The sequence below is a fragment of the Panthera pardus genome, unplaced genomic scaffold, assembly GCF_024362965.1.
Source record: "Panthera pardus isolate Hobbes unplaced genomic scaffold, ASM2436296v1 HiC_scaffold_6, whole genome shotgun sequence".
Taxonomy (NCBI): Eukaryota; Metazoa; Chordata; class Mammalia; order Carnivora; family Felidae; genus Panthera; species Panthera pardus.
The window spans coordinates 95330341-95347009 of record NW_026526991.1 but is presented as its reverse complement, the minus strand read 5'-3'; the positions used below and the strand labels follow the sequence as shown (position 1 = coordinate 95347009).

General features: G+C 36.8%; 2 protein-coding genes across 3 annotated transcripts in view; one reads left to right on the top strand and one right to left on the bottom strand.

Annotated features, from left to right (window-relative positions):
* Positions 1-16669, bottom strand: part of LRP6 (LDL receptor related protein 6) — a 177932-nt gene that overhangs the window by 131755 nt on the left and 29508 nt on the right. The gene's annotated exons all lie outside the window — the stretch shown is intronic.
* Positions 15353-16047, top strand: LOC109268617 (39S ribosomal protein L42, mitochondrial-like). The gene has a single exon (XM_053895299.1). It carries the CDS (start codon positions 15491-15493, stop codon positions 15917-15919), a length of 429 nt encoding a protein of 142 aa, XP_053751274.1. The 5' UTR covers positions 15353-15490; the 3' UTR covers positions 15920-16047.

The following is a 16669-nucleotide window of genomic DNA, read 5'->3' as shown; positions in this document are numbered from 1 at the left end:
TGTATTTGTTTGTATCAATACAAAGCTCCCTCATATCCAAAGTCATTCAACAATATGATTGCTAATACACAGGTTTGGATTTAGGACTCTCCCACATTCTTTCTGTGAGGTCTAACAAATCCTACAATGCTTTTGAAAGCCAATGTTGAAAATATTAACTATAATATACTTTTCTACTAGTTCTACCTTAAATATAAAAAACTGTGCATTAATTCCAGGGCTGAGATTTTTTACGTTTGATTGCTTTGAGGTTAATGAACTAAACCGACTTAAAATGTACGCTGTGTATTAAGTTAAACATGAGCTCATACTGAGGTCTTCAATTCTAATTCACTACCGCAAGGATCATCCTTCCCCTTGTTTATTTGTACCTTCCTATCCCAAGTAAGAAACTTGGTTCCTACCTCGTATGATCTATTTTACTTAACTGCTTAATTCTAGCATGCAATCACAGCTATGGGAAGCAACACTGACAACTGGAGTGCACTGCTTATGTGCAGTTCCTTTCGCCCTTAGTCTTTCAGGTTCCATGCATTTCCAAAGTTAATTAAGTCAGCACCTTTCCTCCCCACCTCTGTCAGTGAGATTCTTTCATAATTTCTAACAGAATTAGAATCTTCTGTCTCAATCTGCAATCTACCTAAGGTCTTCCAACCTTCTAAATTATTTTTTTAAATTTGCATACATTAAGGTTCACTTTCTGAGTTAAAGTTCTATGGGTTTTGACAAATGCACAGTGTGCTTTTTTATGATGCTTCTCATCTTTTATAAACATAAAACATCTTACAATTTTACCACTCATTCTACAGGCAAACACACACATTTCCAAAGTCATCTTCAATTCTACTAAACAGGATACAGAGTTTTCATGTTTGTAGTCTTATCTCCATGCACATACCACTCTTTCCACAATCTCTGAGGAGACTCATTTCAGAAAACTTTGCTTTCAGATTACTAACAGTTGTCTGCTCATGATTAGGCTTAAAAGAAAAATTGTTACAGTATATAAGAAAACAGATTTCATCTTATTTTACAACTAAGTTTTGAGAGTTTTACTCACACCTCTATCATTAATAAATTAATGAAAGCATATAAAGACAGTTATGAACTCATTTTGCTGATTTCACTTCCACTTTGGTCCTCCCATATACAAACTGATACGAGGCAGATTTGCTTATCTCAGTCTCACTGTAAAGATTTTTACACAAAGTCAGTCTAGTCTAAACAGTATCTGCTTACTATAGATTAAGTTTATTTTAATAAATAACAATATTATTAAATCCAATACCAATGATTCAGGGAATGTGACTGAGAATATAAGTAAGATTCAACAGCACATAGGTTCTAGCCCCTAAAGCCTGCCCCAAACCAGATAAAGACCTCTGAATATTCCTAGAACTCATCTATCAAAACTAAAATTCCAGACTATACTGTGTAAGATCCTCTTGGTTAATAAATATCATATTATTATTTTCCCATGAGTCATGTATTCATATTTTCAATGCAAAAAAAAAAAAAAACAAACAAAGCTCTAACTTCCAACTTAAGTCCAGTGTGAAAGTAGCTCAGAAGTCATCACTCCATTCTAATGACCAGCAAAAACCTGAACAAACTGAAAAATCAACAATTCTTAGATCCATCAGAGAGGCAGGGTCACATAGCAAATTGGTGCCCTCAAAACTGGAGAAAAGCAAATCCAGAATATCACAACTTACAAGAGCAGAAACCCATAAACAGAAACCTCCAGGAGAATCAGTAGTAGGGTAGGAAACCTAAACTGTATTTGACTTGTAAGAGCCTTAGCTTAGACAAATCTGAAAGTTAAAATTTCTAAAGGGAGTCAGTCATGAGGGGGCCCTCACACTTCGGAAAGTTTTACCTCCAGGAACTCTACCAGGGCCTCACAGTGAAGATCAAAGAAATATCACCTCATGCTCCCAGCAGGAGGAAGGATAAACTAACCAACACATTGTATTCTTCTTAGCAAGGCTTGCCCTAGAGGGACACAAATTTACCAGAGCCTAAACTATTGGGGTTTTATCAGAGCCTAACCCACCTAAGGGAAGGGAATTACCCAACTCCAGCATCCTGTAGCCACCTTGACCCACCTAATGAGGAAAAAAACTAAGAAGCATTTGTCAAGCTCACAGCTCAGGAGCACAGGCTCACTAAAAAACTGGGCCCTCGCCTGGGTGGCTCAGTCAGTTGAGTGTCCAACTTTGGTTCAGGACATGATCTCATGGTTTGTGGGTTTGAGGCCTGCGTCAGGCTCTGTGCTGATAGCTCAGAGCCTGGAGCCTGCTAAGGATTCTTTGTCTCCCTCTCTTGCTGCTCCTCCCCTGCTCATGCTCTCTCTTGGTCTCAAAAATAAATACAACATTCAAAAAAAAAAAAAAAAAAAAAACAGGACCCTAATCGCAATCCCTATCAAACTAACACCAACATTCTTCACAGAGCTAGAACAAATAATCCTAAAACTTATATGGAACCAGACCCCGAATAGCCAAAGCAATCTTGAAAAAGAAAACCAAAGTTGGAGGCATCACAATCCCAGACTTCAAGCTGTATTACAAAGCTGTAATCATCAAGACAATATGGTACTGGCATAAAAACAGACACTCAGATCAATGGAACAGAAGAGAGAACCCAGAATTGTACCCACAAATGTATGGCCAACTAATCTTTGACAAAGCAGGTAAGAATATCCAATGGAATAAAGACAGTCTCTTCAGCAAGTGGTGCTGGGAAAACTGGACAGTGACATGCAGAAGAATGAACCTGGACCACTCTCTTAAACCATACAGAAAAATAAACTCAAAATGGATGAAAAGACCTAAACAAAAGACAAAAAACCATCAATATCCTCGAGGAGAAAGCAGGCAAAAACCTCTTTGATCTTGGCCACAGCAACTTCTTACTCAACACGTCTCCAGAGGCAACGGAAACAAAAGCAAAAATGAACTACTGGGACCTCATCAAAATAAAACGTTTCTGCACAGTGAAAGAAACAATCAGCAAAACTAAAAGGCAACCAATGGAATGGGAGAAGATATTTGCAAATGACATATCAGATAAAGGGTTAGTATCCAAAATCTATAAAGAACTTATCAAACTCAACACCCAGAAAACAAAGAATCCAATGAAGAAATGGGCAAAAGACACGAACAGACACGTCTCCAAAGAAGACATCCAGATGGCCAACTGACACAAGAAAAAATGCTCAACATCACTCATCATCAGGGAAATACAAATCAAAACCACAATGAGATACCACCTCACTCCTGTCAGAATGGCTAACATTAACAACTCAAACAACAACAAATGTTGGCGAGGATGAGGAGAAAGAGGATCTCTTTTGCACTGCTGGTGGGAGTGCAAACTGGGGCAGCCACTCTGGAAAACAGTATGGAGGTTCCTCAAAAAATTAAAAAGAGAACTACTCTATGACCCAGCAATTGCACTACTAGGTATTTATCCAAGGGATAATACACGTGTATGATTTTAAAGGGGCACATGTACCCCCAATTTATAGTAGCACTATCAACAATAGCCAAAGTATGGTAAGAGCCCAAATGTCCATCGATGGATGAATGGATAAAGAAGATGTGGTATATATACACAACGGAGTATTACTTGGCAATCAAAAAGAATGAAATCTTGCCATTTGCAATTACGTGGATGGAACTAGAGGGTATTATGCTAGGCAAAATTAGTCAGAGAAAGACAAATATCATGACTTCACTCATATGAGGAATTTAAGATACAAAACAGATGAACATAAGGGAAGGGAAGCAAAAATAATATAAAAACAGGGAGGGGACAAAACATCTCTCTTAAATATAGAGAACAGAGGGTTGCTGGAGGGACTGTGGGAGGGAGGATGGGCTAAATGGGTAAGGGGCATTAAGGAATTTACTCCTGAAATCATTGTTGCACTATATGCCAACTAACCTGGATGTAAACTTAAAAAAAAAACAAAACAACAAAACTTGGCCCCAGTGAAAGAATTATAGAATGCTTCTCCTCTCCCAAAACACATTACTCAACACATTACTGAAGGCCAATTTACTGCAATTCCTTTTACCTAGTATATTATAGCTGGCTTTCAACGAAAAATTATAAGGCATATTAAAAAGAAAATTACTTTGAAAAAACAAGGCAAGCAAGCATCAGAAACAGACTCAGATATGGCAGGCATGTTGGAATTATCAGACTACAAATTTAAACAATCATAATTAATATCCCAAGGACTCTAATGGAAAAGATAGGCAACATGTAAGAACAGATCGGTAATATGACCCAAGAGATGGAGGAAATTCTAAGAATCAAAAAAAAAAAAAAAAAAAAGATGGAGATCAAAAACACTGTAACAGAAATGAATGCCTTTAATGGAATCAATAGTAGACAGGACACAGCTAAGGAAAGAATCTGAGCTTACAGATATGTCCACAGAAACAGCCAAAGAGAAAAACGACTGGCGGGGGGGCGGGGGGGGGGGGGGGTGCGGGTGTCAAAACAGAACAGAATATCCAAGGACCGGGGGACAACTACAAAAGATATAACATAAAGATACACATATGCATGATGAGAATACCAGAAGGAAAAGAAAAAGGAATATGTGAGGCAATAATGACTCATAATTTCTCCAAATTAATGTCAGACACCAAACCACAGATCCAAGAAGCTCACAGAACAGCAAAGCAGCATAAATACATTAAAAAAAAAAAAAAAAAAACCTACACCTAAGCAAATCATATTTAAACCCCAGAAATTCAAAGACATAGAAAAAATCTTGGGAAAACAAAATCCAGAAGAAAAAAACACACCTCAGATACAGAGGAGCAAAGATAAGAATGACATCTAACTTTTCCTCAGAAACCATGCAAGCAAGAAAAGACTGGATTGAAATATTTGAAGTATTTAGAGAGGTGAAAGGTCCAGGGAACCTACCAACCTAGAATTCTGTACCCTGCAAAATTATTATTCAAAAGTGAAAAAAGACTTTCTCAAACAAAACTTGAGGGAATTTTTGCCTGTAGACCTGCCTTGCAAGAAGTTCTGAAAAGAGAAGAAAATGATATAAATAAGAAACTCAGATCTACATTAAAGAAAGGAAGAGCATTAGAGAAGGAATAAATGAATAGAAAATAAAAGCTTTTATTACAGAAGGGAGGAATTAGAAATATTTTGTCCCAGCAGAGAGGGCAGGGGTTGGTGCTGGTGGCTCAGTCGGTTAGGCATCCAACTTTGGCCTAGGTTATGATCTTGCGGTTCTGGGTTTGAGCCCCACAACAGGCTCTGTGCTGGCAGCTCAGAGCCTGAAGCCTGCTTCAGTCTCTCTCTGTCCCTCCTCCATTCACGCTCTCAGTGTCTCTCTCAAAATAAGTAAATAAGCATTTTTTTTAAAAAGAAAGAACGAAAGAAAGATTTTGTCACACTCAATTTTGCTGTGAACCTAAAACTTCTCTTTAAAAAAGTCTACAAAATGGGGCACCTGGGTGGCTCAGTCAGTTAAACGTCTGACTTCAGCTCTGGTCATGATCTCACGGTTCGTGAGTTTGAGCCCCATGTCAGGCTCTGTGCTGACAGCTCAGAGCCTGGAGCCTGCTTCGGATTCTGGGTCTCCCTCTCTCTCTCTCTCTCAAAAACAAATAAACATTAAAAAAATTTTATAAGGGGCGCTTGGGTGGCTCAGTCGGTTGAACGTTCGGCTTCAGCTCAGGTCATTCGTGATCTCGTGGTTTGCGAGTTTGAGCCCCGCATCAGGCTCTGTGCTGACAGCTCGGAGCCTGGAGCCTGCTTCGGATTCTGTGTCTCCCTCTCTCTCTGCCCCTCCCTTGCTTGCACTCAGTCTCTATCTCTCTCAAAAATAAACATTAAAAAATTTTTAATTTATTAAAAAAAAAAATAAGTCTACAAAAAAACAGGTGGGATGTATTATGCTAAGTGAAATAAGTCAGTGAGAGAAAGACAAATATGATTTCACTCCTACGTGGAATTTAAGAAACACAACAGATGAACACAGGGGAAGGGAAGAAAAAATAAGATAAAAACAGAGAGGAAGGCAAACCATAAGAGACTCTTAAATACAGAGAACTGAGGGCTGCTGGGTTGGGAGGATGGGCTAAATGGGTGATGGGCATTAAAGAGGGCACTTACTTGTTCGGATGAGCACTGGGTGTTATATTTAAGTGATGAATCACTAAATTCTACTCCTGAAACATACAGTTAACTATATGTTAACTCACTTGATTTTAAATAAAAATTTAAAAATAAAAATAAATTTTAAAAAATGTGGAACACCTGGGTGGCTCAGTCAGTTCAGCATCTGACTCCTGGTTTTGACTCAGGTCATGATTTCACAGTTCATGAGTTCGAGCCCCACATCAGGCTCTGCGCTGGCGGTGTGGAGACTGCTTGGGATTCTCTCACTCTCCCTCTCTACCCCTCCCCTGCTCATGTGTACACACTCTCTTTCTCTCTCTCACTCTCTCAAAATAAGTAAACTTAAAAAAAAAAAAAAAAAAGACAAAGCCCTTTTGCTTCAGTTTGCTGTTCTATAAAGCTTAGTACTCATTTGTATTGGTCAGTAAGATTGGTACCAAACCTTCAATTGGTACCTTTTCCCAAAGGCAGCTAAATTATGTATCCACAGGAAAGAATAAGAAACAGAGCCTGAGGGGCGCCTGGGTGGCTCAGTCAGTTAAGCATCCAACTTCGGCTCAGGTCACGATCTCGCGGTCCGCGAGTTCGAGCCCCGCGTCGGGCTCTGGGCTGATGGCTCAGAGCCTGAGCCTGCTTCTGATTCTGTGTTCCCCTCTCTCTCTGCCCCTCCCCCGTTCATGCTGTGTCTCTCTCTGTCTCAAAAATAAATAAACGTTAAAAAAAAAAAAAATTAAAAAAAAAAAAAAAAAGAAACAGAGCCTGAAAGAAATTAATGTTATTCTTAAAATGCAACAAGTGGGTATCTCTAGTAACGGAATGACCTGACAGCAGAATGAGGCTCTGTGCTTGGGTCCTCTCCACAGCAGTCACATTGTATTTTTCCCTAGGCTTCAGGCTCAGAATCTGCTTTATGCAACTTTGTCCCTCTCCAAGGAGCACAGTAAAACGGCAACAGGTCCTAGAGAGTCAGGAGAGAAACATTTATGGCACTCAGGGATGCGTCAATGAAGCTGATCCAAAAGGAGTGGAAGCTATTGAGCCCTGCTCAGAGGACACTATAAAGGGATGTGATGTTGGAGAACTATGGCAGCTGATCACACGGATAGTTCCATTTTGTAAACCCAAACTCATCCATCATTCAGCATGAGGGGAAAAGAACAACCCTAACAGAGGAAAGAAAACATCTAATGGGATTTGTCCTCCAAAATCAGATAAAGTATCTCCTGTATCCAAAGTAGATACAGAAGACTTACTCTGTTAAACTGGGTTATGATTATCTGAGGACTTTATTTGAGCCAGGTGAGGAGACAAAGCTGAGTTACAGTAATGAATACCAATTTACATCCCTTAGTACAAGTGTAGTACAAGATAAGAGTACCATGCTCTGTTCTCAAATATGTATAATCCAGACATGGTACAAAGATACAATATCTCTATAAACTTAACAGACACCTAGGTATTAAAAGAAATTAAAGGTCCATTCTATGTATCAGAAAGACTATGTAAACTAGAAAAATCCCAAGTTTATAAAAGAGCTTTAAAAATTCTCAGTAAACTTTACCTTTAGAGTTTTTCACATTAATTTATTAAATACAGATAATTTAAAAACAAAATTGGATCCTTTAGGGACTTTTGTTTGTCATATTTCAAAATAATTCTGACTTCAAAATTTCCAGAAACAGCTAGGGTAGAGTTGCCAATAGAAAGCATCATGGGGGCAATGAATGTCAAATAAGTCATCAAGAGTTACATCTGCATTGGAAAGGTAAGTGAAGGCCATTTCCAGAACTAAATATACAGCATCTGGGCACCTGGGTGGCTCAGTCAGTTGAGAGACCAACTGTTGATTTTGGATCAGGTCATGATCCCAAGGCTGTAGGATCAAGTCCTGTGTCAGGCTCCACGCTGAGTGTGGAGCACCTGCTAAAAGCCTGAGTGTCAGTCACACTAAGGTGTCAGACTTCATAAAGAGCAATCTTTGGGTGCTGGTACTTTTAAGACAAAGTTAACCTTTAAAGGGGGTTGGGCACCAGCCAATAAGAGAAAGGTGTAAACTTTTTAAAGATCTATCAGTTAAATAAAAACAGACTGCAGCCAAATAGAGATTTTAGGATGCAGGGAAAAAAAGATTTCTGAGGAAAAAAATATTCTCTATATTCTCTGTTAGAATATGATTTAAATATTTTGTTATTAGAATGAGGAATATCTGACACTGAGGCTTGACACCTCCCTCTTAAACCACTTGCTTAAAAATAAGACTACAAGGTAAACTCCTTGACTACATCACTGTATCTTTCCAAAAATAATTGGGGTACACATATTAAAAAGTAGGTTTGGTTTAGCTTAGTTTTTTTGTTTGGGGAGTTAACCTAGCTTAGAAACTCTATGATTACCTGAATGTACTCAACAATAAAGTGTCTAAATTCAACTAGCTGTGTAATATATTCTGCAAAAGTTTTTTATCCGCATCATATTGAAAAGCCAATTTTAGTATCCTTAGGATGCAAGACTGTTTGATAAATGTTGCCTGTGGCTTCTCACAGGCCAGGCTACAGGCTCATATAGAAAAAATCTTCAGCAACAATTATTACTAACTCTCAATTATGTGGTCTATTTGGCCCCTAATTTATTTTGGCTTCAATGGGTTCTGTTTTGGCTTTGACTTAAGAGAAGATAAACATTCTTACTTGATACTGAAGAATTAAACATATACGGTTACAGCGCCAGTTTGCAATAGTATTCACATCTGCTATTCATCAAAAATCATGAACCAGTACCAGGCTGTTAAATGCTGTTCACTAGTTTCCATACAAATGTAATTTTATTGTTGTATCTGGCCTGATATCCACTGCAATACTTTCTGGAAAATAAATTTTAAATGAAGTGAAGGGTTGAAGACAGGCTTTATTTTAATTAGGAAGTAATTACAGTAAGTAAAGAAACTGTTAAGTTTTTAAAACATCAAAATTTCTTATGCCAGGAAGTAAAAATACCTCAATTGACAATCAGACTAGATATCAACCATTTTATACAAATTTACTACAATCCAAAGCATAATAATGTCTACAATTTAGGTAAGGATAAAATAATAAATTTTCCAAAATGTTCACAAACCCTAGTCTAGTATGTTCTCCATTCTGAATCCAGTTTCCCCTAACAAAAATATCCAGAAGCGCTCAGTTTCAATAAACCTAAACTGGTTTAGGTTTTGTACCCTTTACAAGAAGTAATTACACACAAAGGTGGCTAATAAAGAGAACATTTAGAATTGAGTCATAAAAACTAAATGAACCAGATCTATACTTGATCATAAATCATTTTGTGATTCTTGAAGTTACCTATTTAATCCTACTTATAATTAAAAGTCATTAATACACATATTAGTAAGTATGAATAATGCTTATCTTGCATATATATCCACAATAAGAAAAGGCAATATTAAAAACATGAAAGTTAGAATTTCTATTTCTGATAATTTAATAATAAAATAAGCAGAAAACCCTCCTTTTACAAAACCTCTAGAACCACTTTTATTTGATTTATACATTGCCATGGTCTGAATGCTTGTGTCCCTTCAAAATTCGTATGTTGAAATTCTAACCCTCAAAGGTGATAAGATGTGGAGCCTTTGAGAGGTGCTTAGTAATGAGGACACAGCTACAAAGAAACCCCTACGTTGTTCCACCGTGTAAGGACACAGCAAGAAGGCACCAGCTATGAACCAAAAAGAGGGCCCTCACCAGAAGGGGACCATGCTGGCACCCTAATCTTAGACTTCCCAGCCTCCAAACTGTAAGCAATAAATTTGTCATTATAAGCCATTCACTATTTTGTTACAGCAGCCCAAACAGACTAAGACATACATATACACAAAATAAAAATACATAAACAAGCTTTTAAATATAGAGCTAAGTATCATGAAAGTAGGGGAAGAAATCTCTAGACAGCCAAAAATGAACAGGGAGGTAAAAAGTAGTACATGCTTGATGTTACAACAACCCTTTAGGATGTTCTCATCTCAGAAACTGAGGGACTTCTGTTTCAGCAGCAAAACAGGGAAGATAAGGCCCTGACACATAAGAAACACACTGTGAGAAGATTCTTGCACATTTCACAGACTCCCTGGGAACAATGAAATACAAAAATTTGCCACTGGCAGAGGAAGGCAAAGGAGCTTTTCAGTCTTGGCCTAGGTTCTGAAAAGGTAGGAAAAATCAGCAAAGACTTTGTAACCACACACTGCCCTCACATCGGTTTAGAGGTTGAATTAATTCTCTGTACATGGTACAGGAACTTCGAACTCCAAAAATTAAATGTAAAAAATGATCTCTGCTTGAACAAGGTGATAACATAGGTGTACACATCTGCTAAAACCGCATAAATAAGGTCTGTGCATTTTACTGTATAGAAATTATATTTCAATTTAAAAACAGAAAATAAAGTTGTCCCTGGAAACCCTGTAGGGTGGTTAGCAGAAGCAAACTAAAACCTCTCTAGAGGGATATGCACCACCAACCCCCCACCCCGGAGGCCAGTAACTCCTCTGAAGATCAGCTCACAATCCGAAACTATACAGTACCTATGGAAACAACAGTTCACCTTAAGCAAGAAACAGCAAATATAACAAAGCACAGAAGTGAATTTCTAAAAACTTTAGACAACCGAGCAATCTAATAGAGATCATAAATATTTAAAAAGATTAAAACACATAAAATATGGAATAAAATACATGAGATAAAACATCATAAAACAGTAACAGATATTCCTAATAAAATAATACAAAAAAATAATGTTCAGTGGGTGTTAAAACAATCAATAGATGAGGAACTGGATATTGGCATAGTACAAAAGGATCATCCCACAAATTATGTGAAGGATATAAGAGGAAAAACTCAGCTTTATAATAAAGATGTTAACTTTCACCATCTGAACCTAATGAACTATCTTAGTATCACTACAAGGAGGACAAGATATTATGTGCTTTCTGATGTGATGAATACAAAGTACTTAGTACTACCTATGAAGCATTCGTGCAAAATGTTGAATTTGTCACTAAGTCTTCTATTTTAAATTTCATTTTATAAGAAATGTAAAGACATAAAAATAAGTCAAACATTACAAGGATCACTTAGAAAATCCAAAATCTAAAACATTCTACTGGATAACTGTACAATCTTTCCAGTAAGGCAACAGGATGAGAGGGGAAAAAAGGCAGGGGGAGGTGGATAAGACCAGGCTTCCACTATCACAGAATGGACCAAAAGAGGAAAGGGACAAGACTAGTATGTAATTTTGCGGTGGTGGACTGGAACTGGAGTTATCAACATGAACTCATGTTCTTTTCATATGTAGACAAAGATGGAAACACACAGAACTATAAAAGAACACTCGTGCATTAGCTCATTTGTGCAAAAAGGAATTCAAGAAGATAAAACCAAAAATTAATGAAAGTAAAATACCTATAAATAAGAGGGAACAGACTGGACAGGAAGGGGGAATAGGACCAGGGTAAAAGAGATGGGGAAGAAGGACACTACTCAGAGTATAACTTTTTGTCTTATTTCTAACTCTTAAAAAATGGCAATTGTTTGACAAACTCCAATATAAATCAATACTTAAAATCAGCTAGGATACAGGGGAACATTCGAAATGGAAGACAAACAGTAATAATTGTTTTATAAATGAAGAACACAGCCACACTGCAACAGATAAGAAATTACCTAAATAAATTTCAAAGACAGTATTTTGACTCTATGGACAGTAGTTTCATAGCATTGTATTCTAGACAGTAAATTTGTTACTCATAGAATAGGTTAGCAATTCTGAAACCCTTGCACACTAGGTTTGCACCCAAATATACAAAAATATACTGTGGATAAGACCAGGTTTCTCAATATCAAAGAACAGACCAAAAGAAGAAAAGGACAAGACTATAATATAATTTTGCAGCAGTGGGTTGGAACTGGATATAATGAACTCATGTTTTTTTGAATATATAGACAAAGATGAAAATACACAGAACTATGTGCACGTGTACACATCCATGTATTTCTTAACTCTGTGTACTGAGAGGTCTTAAAAGCAATGAAAACCTAGTAGCAATGAACACACTTAGCTTCCAGATCTTAGTTTCTAAATACCATTTTCCAGGGGTGCCTGGGTGGTTCAGTCAGTTAAGTGTCCGACTTTGGCTCAGATCATGATCTCATAGTTTGTGGGTTCGAGCCCCACGTCAGGCTCTGTGCTGACACCTCAGAACCTAGAGCCTGCTTTGGATTCTGTGTCTCCCTCTCTTTCTGCCCCTCCCCAGCTCTCTCACTCGCTCTCTCTCATAGATAGATAGATAAATAGATAAACAGATAAATAAATAAATAAATAAATACCATTTTCCAATAAAAGGAGACAGAGCTCCTTGGAGGAATGGTTGATTCTAAGCACGAAGTAGAAAAAGGACAAAATAAGTCTGAAACATCTTCCACAGTCAGACCATTATAAGTACTCAAAAAATGATGAGGACTTATCAAAAGGACACAGAAACAAATTTGAAGGAGCTCCCAATGGCCAAATCTGGGACAGTTTAAGCAAAAAATGATGACATTATACTGGACTATAATCTATAGAATTAAAGAAATGCACATGAGTCCATACTAATATAAACAATACATAAATAAATAAGTGGGAAGAACAAGATAGCTCTTCATTAAAGTAGAATTTAATAATACATGTGGAAGAAACAATGGAACTAGAAAAATCACCATGTGGCAAAACCACAGCAATCATCGTTGCAGGCAAAAACCATCAAAGAATGCTTAAATTAGTGGATAAAAGAATGATGAGAAACAAGGTAACTACATAGCTTCCAATATTTATTGCAAGGAAAATAACAGTAAATCCAGTTTAAAAAAAAAAACAACACTCTGGCAGACAACATCATAAGTAATCAAATATAACATCGCCAGGATTCATATCATGCACTATTGATATGATGGATGCCCTGAGAAGAGCACACATCACTTCTGTGGTATTCTTGCCAAAAAAGTATAACCTTAATCAATCATAAGAAAACATCAGACAAACCCAAATTGAGAGACATTCTAAAAAATGACTGTCCAGTAATGTTCAAAAGGTCAAGGTTATAAAGACAAAGACTGCTAAAATGTCCCAGATTAGAAAAGACTATGTAGATACCAACTAAATGCAATATGGGATCCTAGACCAGAAGGACACTAGTAGGAAAACTGGACAAGTTTAAATATGGTACACAGAGATACAGTACTATATCAACATTAATTTCTTGGTCTATATAACTGTTCTATGGTTAAATAAAATGTTAATCTTAAGGGATGCGGGGTGTACTATTTTTGTAACTTTTTTATAAGTCTAAAATTATTGGTATGCTATTCTCTCTACTTTCATGTAGGCTGACATTTTCTCATAAGTCTTTTAAATGAGGAGCACAAAGAGCTTCTAGAAAAGCATAGTCACTGACATTAAAAGCTCAATTGATTCATTAAACTGCAAAATTAGGCACACCTGAGAAAAGAATTAGTTATCTGGAAGACAAGTAAAAAAATAAACTACACACTAGCCCAGAGAAATAAAGAGACGATATGAAAACAAGATTAAGAGTCATGGAGCAGAAAGGAGTTCCAAAGGATTCTAAGGATGATGAGGGAAAAGTAAAAAATAATGGATGATAAGTTTCTAGAACTACCAAACAATAATAATAGATTTTACAAACATGAGTTCTAAGCAGGACTAAAAAAAAAAAAAAAAAAAAAAAAAATAGAGCTACATCTAGACACAGTGTAGGAAAAGCTGCAAAATATCAAAACTTAAGAGATGCTTATGGGCTGCTTCTAAAGAACCAGGAAAAAAAAAAAAAAACAGATAAAGTACTTACAAAGCCACAATGTTAATTAGAAAATAACAGACCTCTCATAGCAACAATTAAAATCATAAGACCCTCCTACAACTGAATGAAAATAACTATTGCCCAGATTCTATAATCAACTAATTTTCACTCACAAATGAGGGCAAACTAAATACATTTTCAGATGAAGACCAAGAGTTTATAATTAATCAACTTTTGCTAAAAAAAGCTGAAGTACATACTTCAATATAAGGAAGCTGAACCCAAGTGGATTAAGTGCATGCAAAAAGCAATGGTAAAATAAAAAATGATAGCGTATAAATCTAAAAAACAAAGAATTTACAAAAATCCTTCTTTAAATAAAGCTACCATGTTGCATTTTTAAAGTAATTCAATTTGCAAAACAAAACAAGAAACACAGCTTTATCAAGATGCTTTTCATGAAGAAAAAAGCACTTAATGTGAGACTGGGAAATCTCAGCTAAGAATCTGGCTGTCTTGGCGTGCCTGGATGGCTCAGTTGGTTAAGCATCCAAGGCTTGATTTCAGCTTAGGTCAGTCATGACCCCATGGTCGTGAGACTGAGCCCTCCATCAAGTTCTGCACCAAGCATGAAGCCTGCTTAAGATTCTCTCTCCCCCTCTCCCTCTCCCTCTCCTGCATCCTCCCCCCACACATCCACCCCTCTCCCCTGCTCACTCTCTCTCTCTCAAATTACAAAAAAAAAAAAAATTGTAAATTAGAATCTAGCTGTCTCTTATTTTGGCCAAGGCCTTGGTTTCTTTAGCCAAAAAGTGAAGGCCTTTAGCTATAAGATCCTCAAGATTTCCTACCAGTTCTAGGATTTAATGGGTAGAAAATAGGCTCCCCCAGTTTGCAGGACATCTTTCAAAACTGTACGTTGCTGAGATATGGAGCAAGATCCTTCATACACAGAACCAATGTTTTAAAGCAAAGACTAGCATGAAGCTTTCTATTTTAGCATAATTGGCTATCTGCTTCTATGCAAAAGCTATGGAAATGGATATAATCTCAGGGAAAGAATAAAGAAAATGATGCACTTTTACTATTCCGTATCTCAAGAGCTAGTGAAAGAAGGAAAAGAGTGGTCCAAGTGATAGGAAAACCAAAGAGTATAAAAATCAGGAAGTCTTAAGAGAAAAACTTCTAAAAGGAATACAGTATCAATATTAAATAATGCGAAAAATACTAAAGACAATCATTTTCTTCCTACCTCACAAATCAGCTCTCTGGCAAACTCCTTCCAAAATCTTAAAGGCTCAATGGCACAAATATTTGGTGCCAGTTAAAAATAATTTACTGTAGGAGGTAAGATGGCGGGCTCGCGGTGAGCGTCGGTCAGGGATGAAAATAGGTATGCCTGGAAGCAGATTTTAAAAGCAGTTTCTCCAGGTCATCTTTCACACCACCGGATAAGCATCTTGAGTCACCATGGTATTAGCAGCAGTAAAACGGGTGATATCAAACAGAACTATCTGGAAACATTTATTTCCGATTCAAAACGGAGCTTTATATTGTGTTTGTCATAAATCTACGTATTCGCCTCTTCCAGATGACTATAATTGCAAAGTAGAGCTTGCTTTGACATCTGATGGCAGGACAATAGTATGCTACCACCCTTCTGTGGACATTCCATATGAACGTACAAAACCTATCCCATGGCCAGATCCTGTGTGTAATAATGAAGAAACACATGATCAAGTGCTGAAAACCAGATTAGAAGAAAAAAATGAACCCTTGGAGCAAGGACCTATGATAGAACAACTTAGCAAAATGTTCTTTACTACTAAGCACCATTGGTATCCTCGTGGACAGTATCATAGACGTCGTAGGAAACTGGATCCACCAAAAGACAGATGATATTGAGGTTTTCAGGAATCAAAGAGATGTTATCTTGTGCCTTATTTGCCATTTGAGAAAATGCAATTGAGTGTATTCACTGTTATGTAGCAAAACAATAATAAAATGTCTTTTTATGTCTTAAAAAAATAAAAAATAAAAATAAAAATAATTTACTGTAGCTTCTAAAGAGCCAATCACAGTGGAATACAGCAAGGGTACGTAAGATCACCAAAATACAGACAGTTAAAGGTATCCTGTTGTTTACTCTCACAAAATTTTATTCTTCTTTCTGCTTAGGCCGAATTAAAAGGTCAGTGCTGCAAGCAAGGAAAGCGTTTACTGAAAAACCAAAACTATTAAGAGACTGGACTAGGTAAAGTCATTTAGTTATACTGTAAATATTCCTTTTTAATATTCCTTCAATAAAAGTGGGCCTGGAGATAGAGGACATAAAAAAATTTTGACTACATAATTAAAACTCAATCTAAGGGTAATGGATAGTAGACATAAAGAATAGTAGACATAAAGAACTAAAAATTGGATGGGATTAAGATTTCTTGTAAAAATTGGATATGAGTTAAGATTTTTCTTTTTTTTAAGTAAAGAGCCCTACACTAACATTTGAAAATATACATATACACACACACTTACTTATTCTTAAAAAGTTTTCTTTTCATTTTCAAGGACCTTGCATCATACCCCAGAGGCGGGTAAAGCCAAACCAATAATCCAGATTTCCTGGATTAGTGGCTTTTCTAATACGTTTCT

What these genes read in the sequence shown, in the direction of transcription:
- LOC109268617 (XM_053895299.1), top strand. Translation starts at nt 15,491, where the DNA reads ATGGTATTAGCAGCAGTAAAACGGGTGATATCAAACAGAACTATCTGG.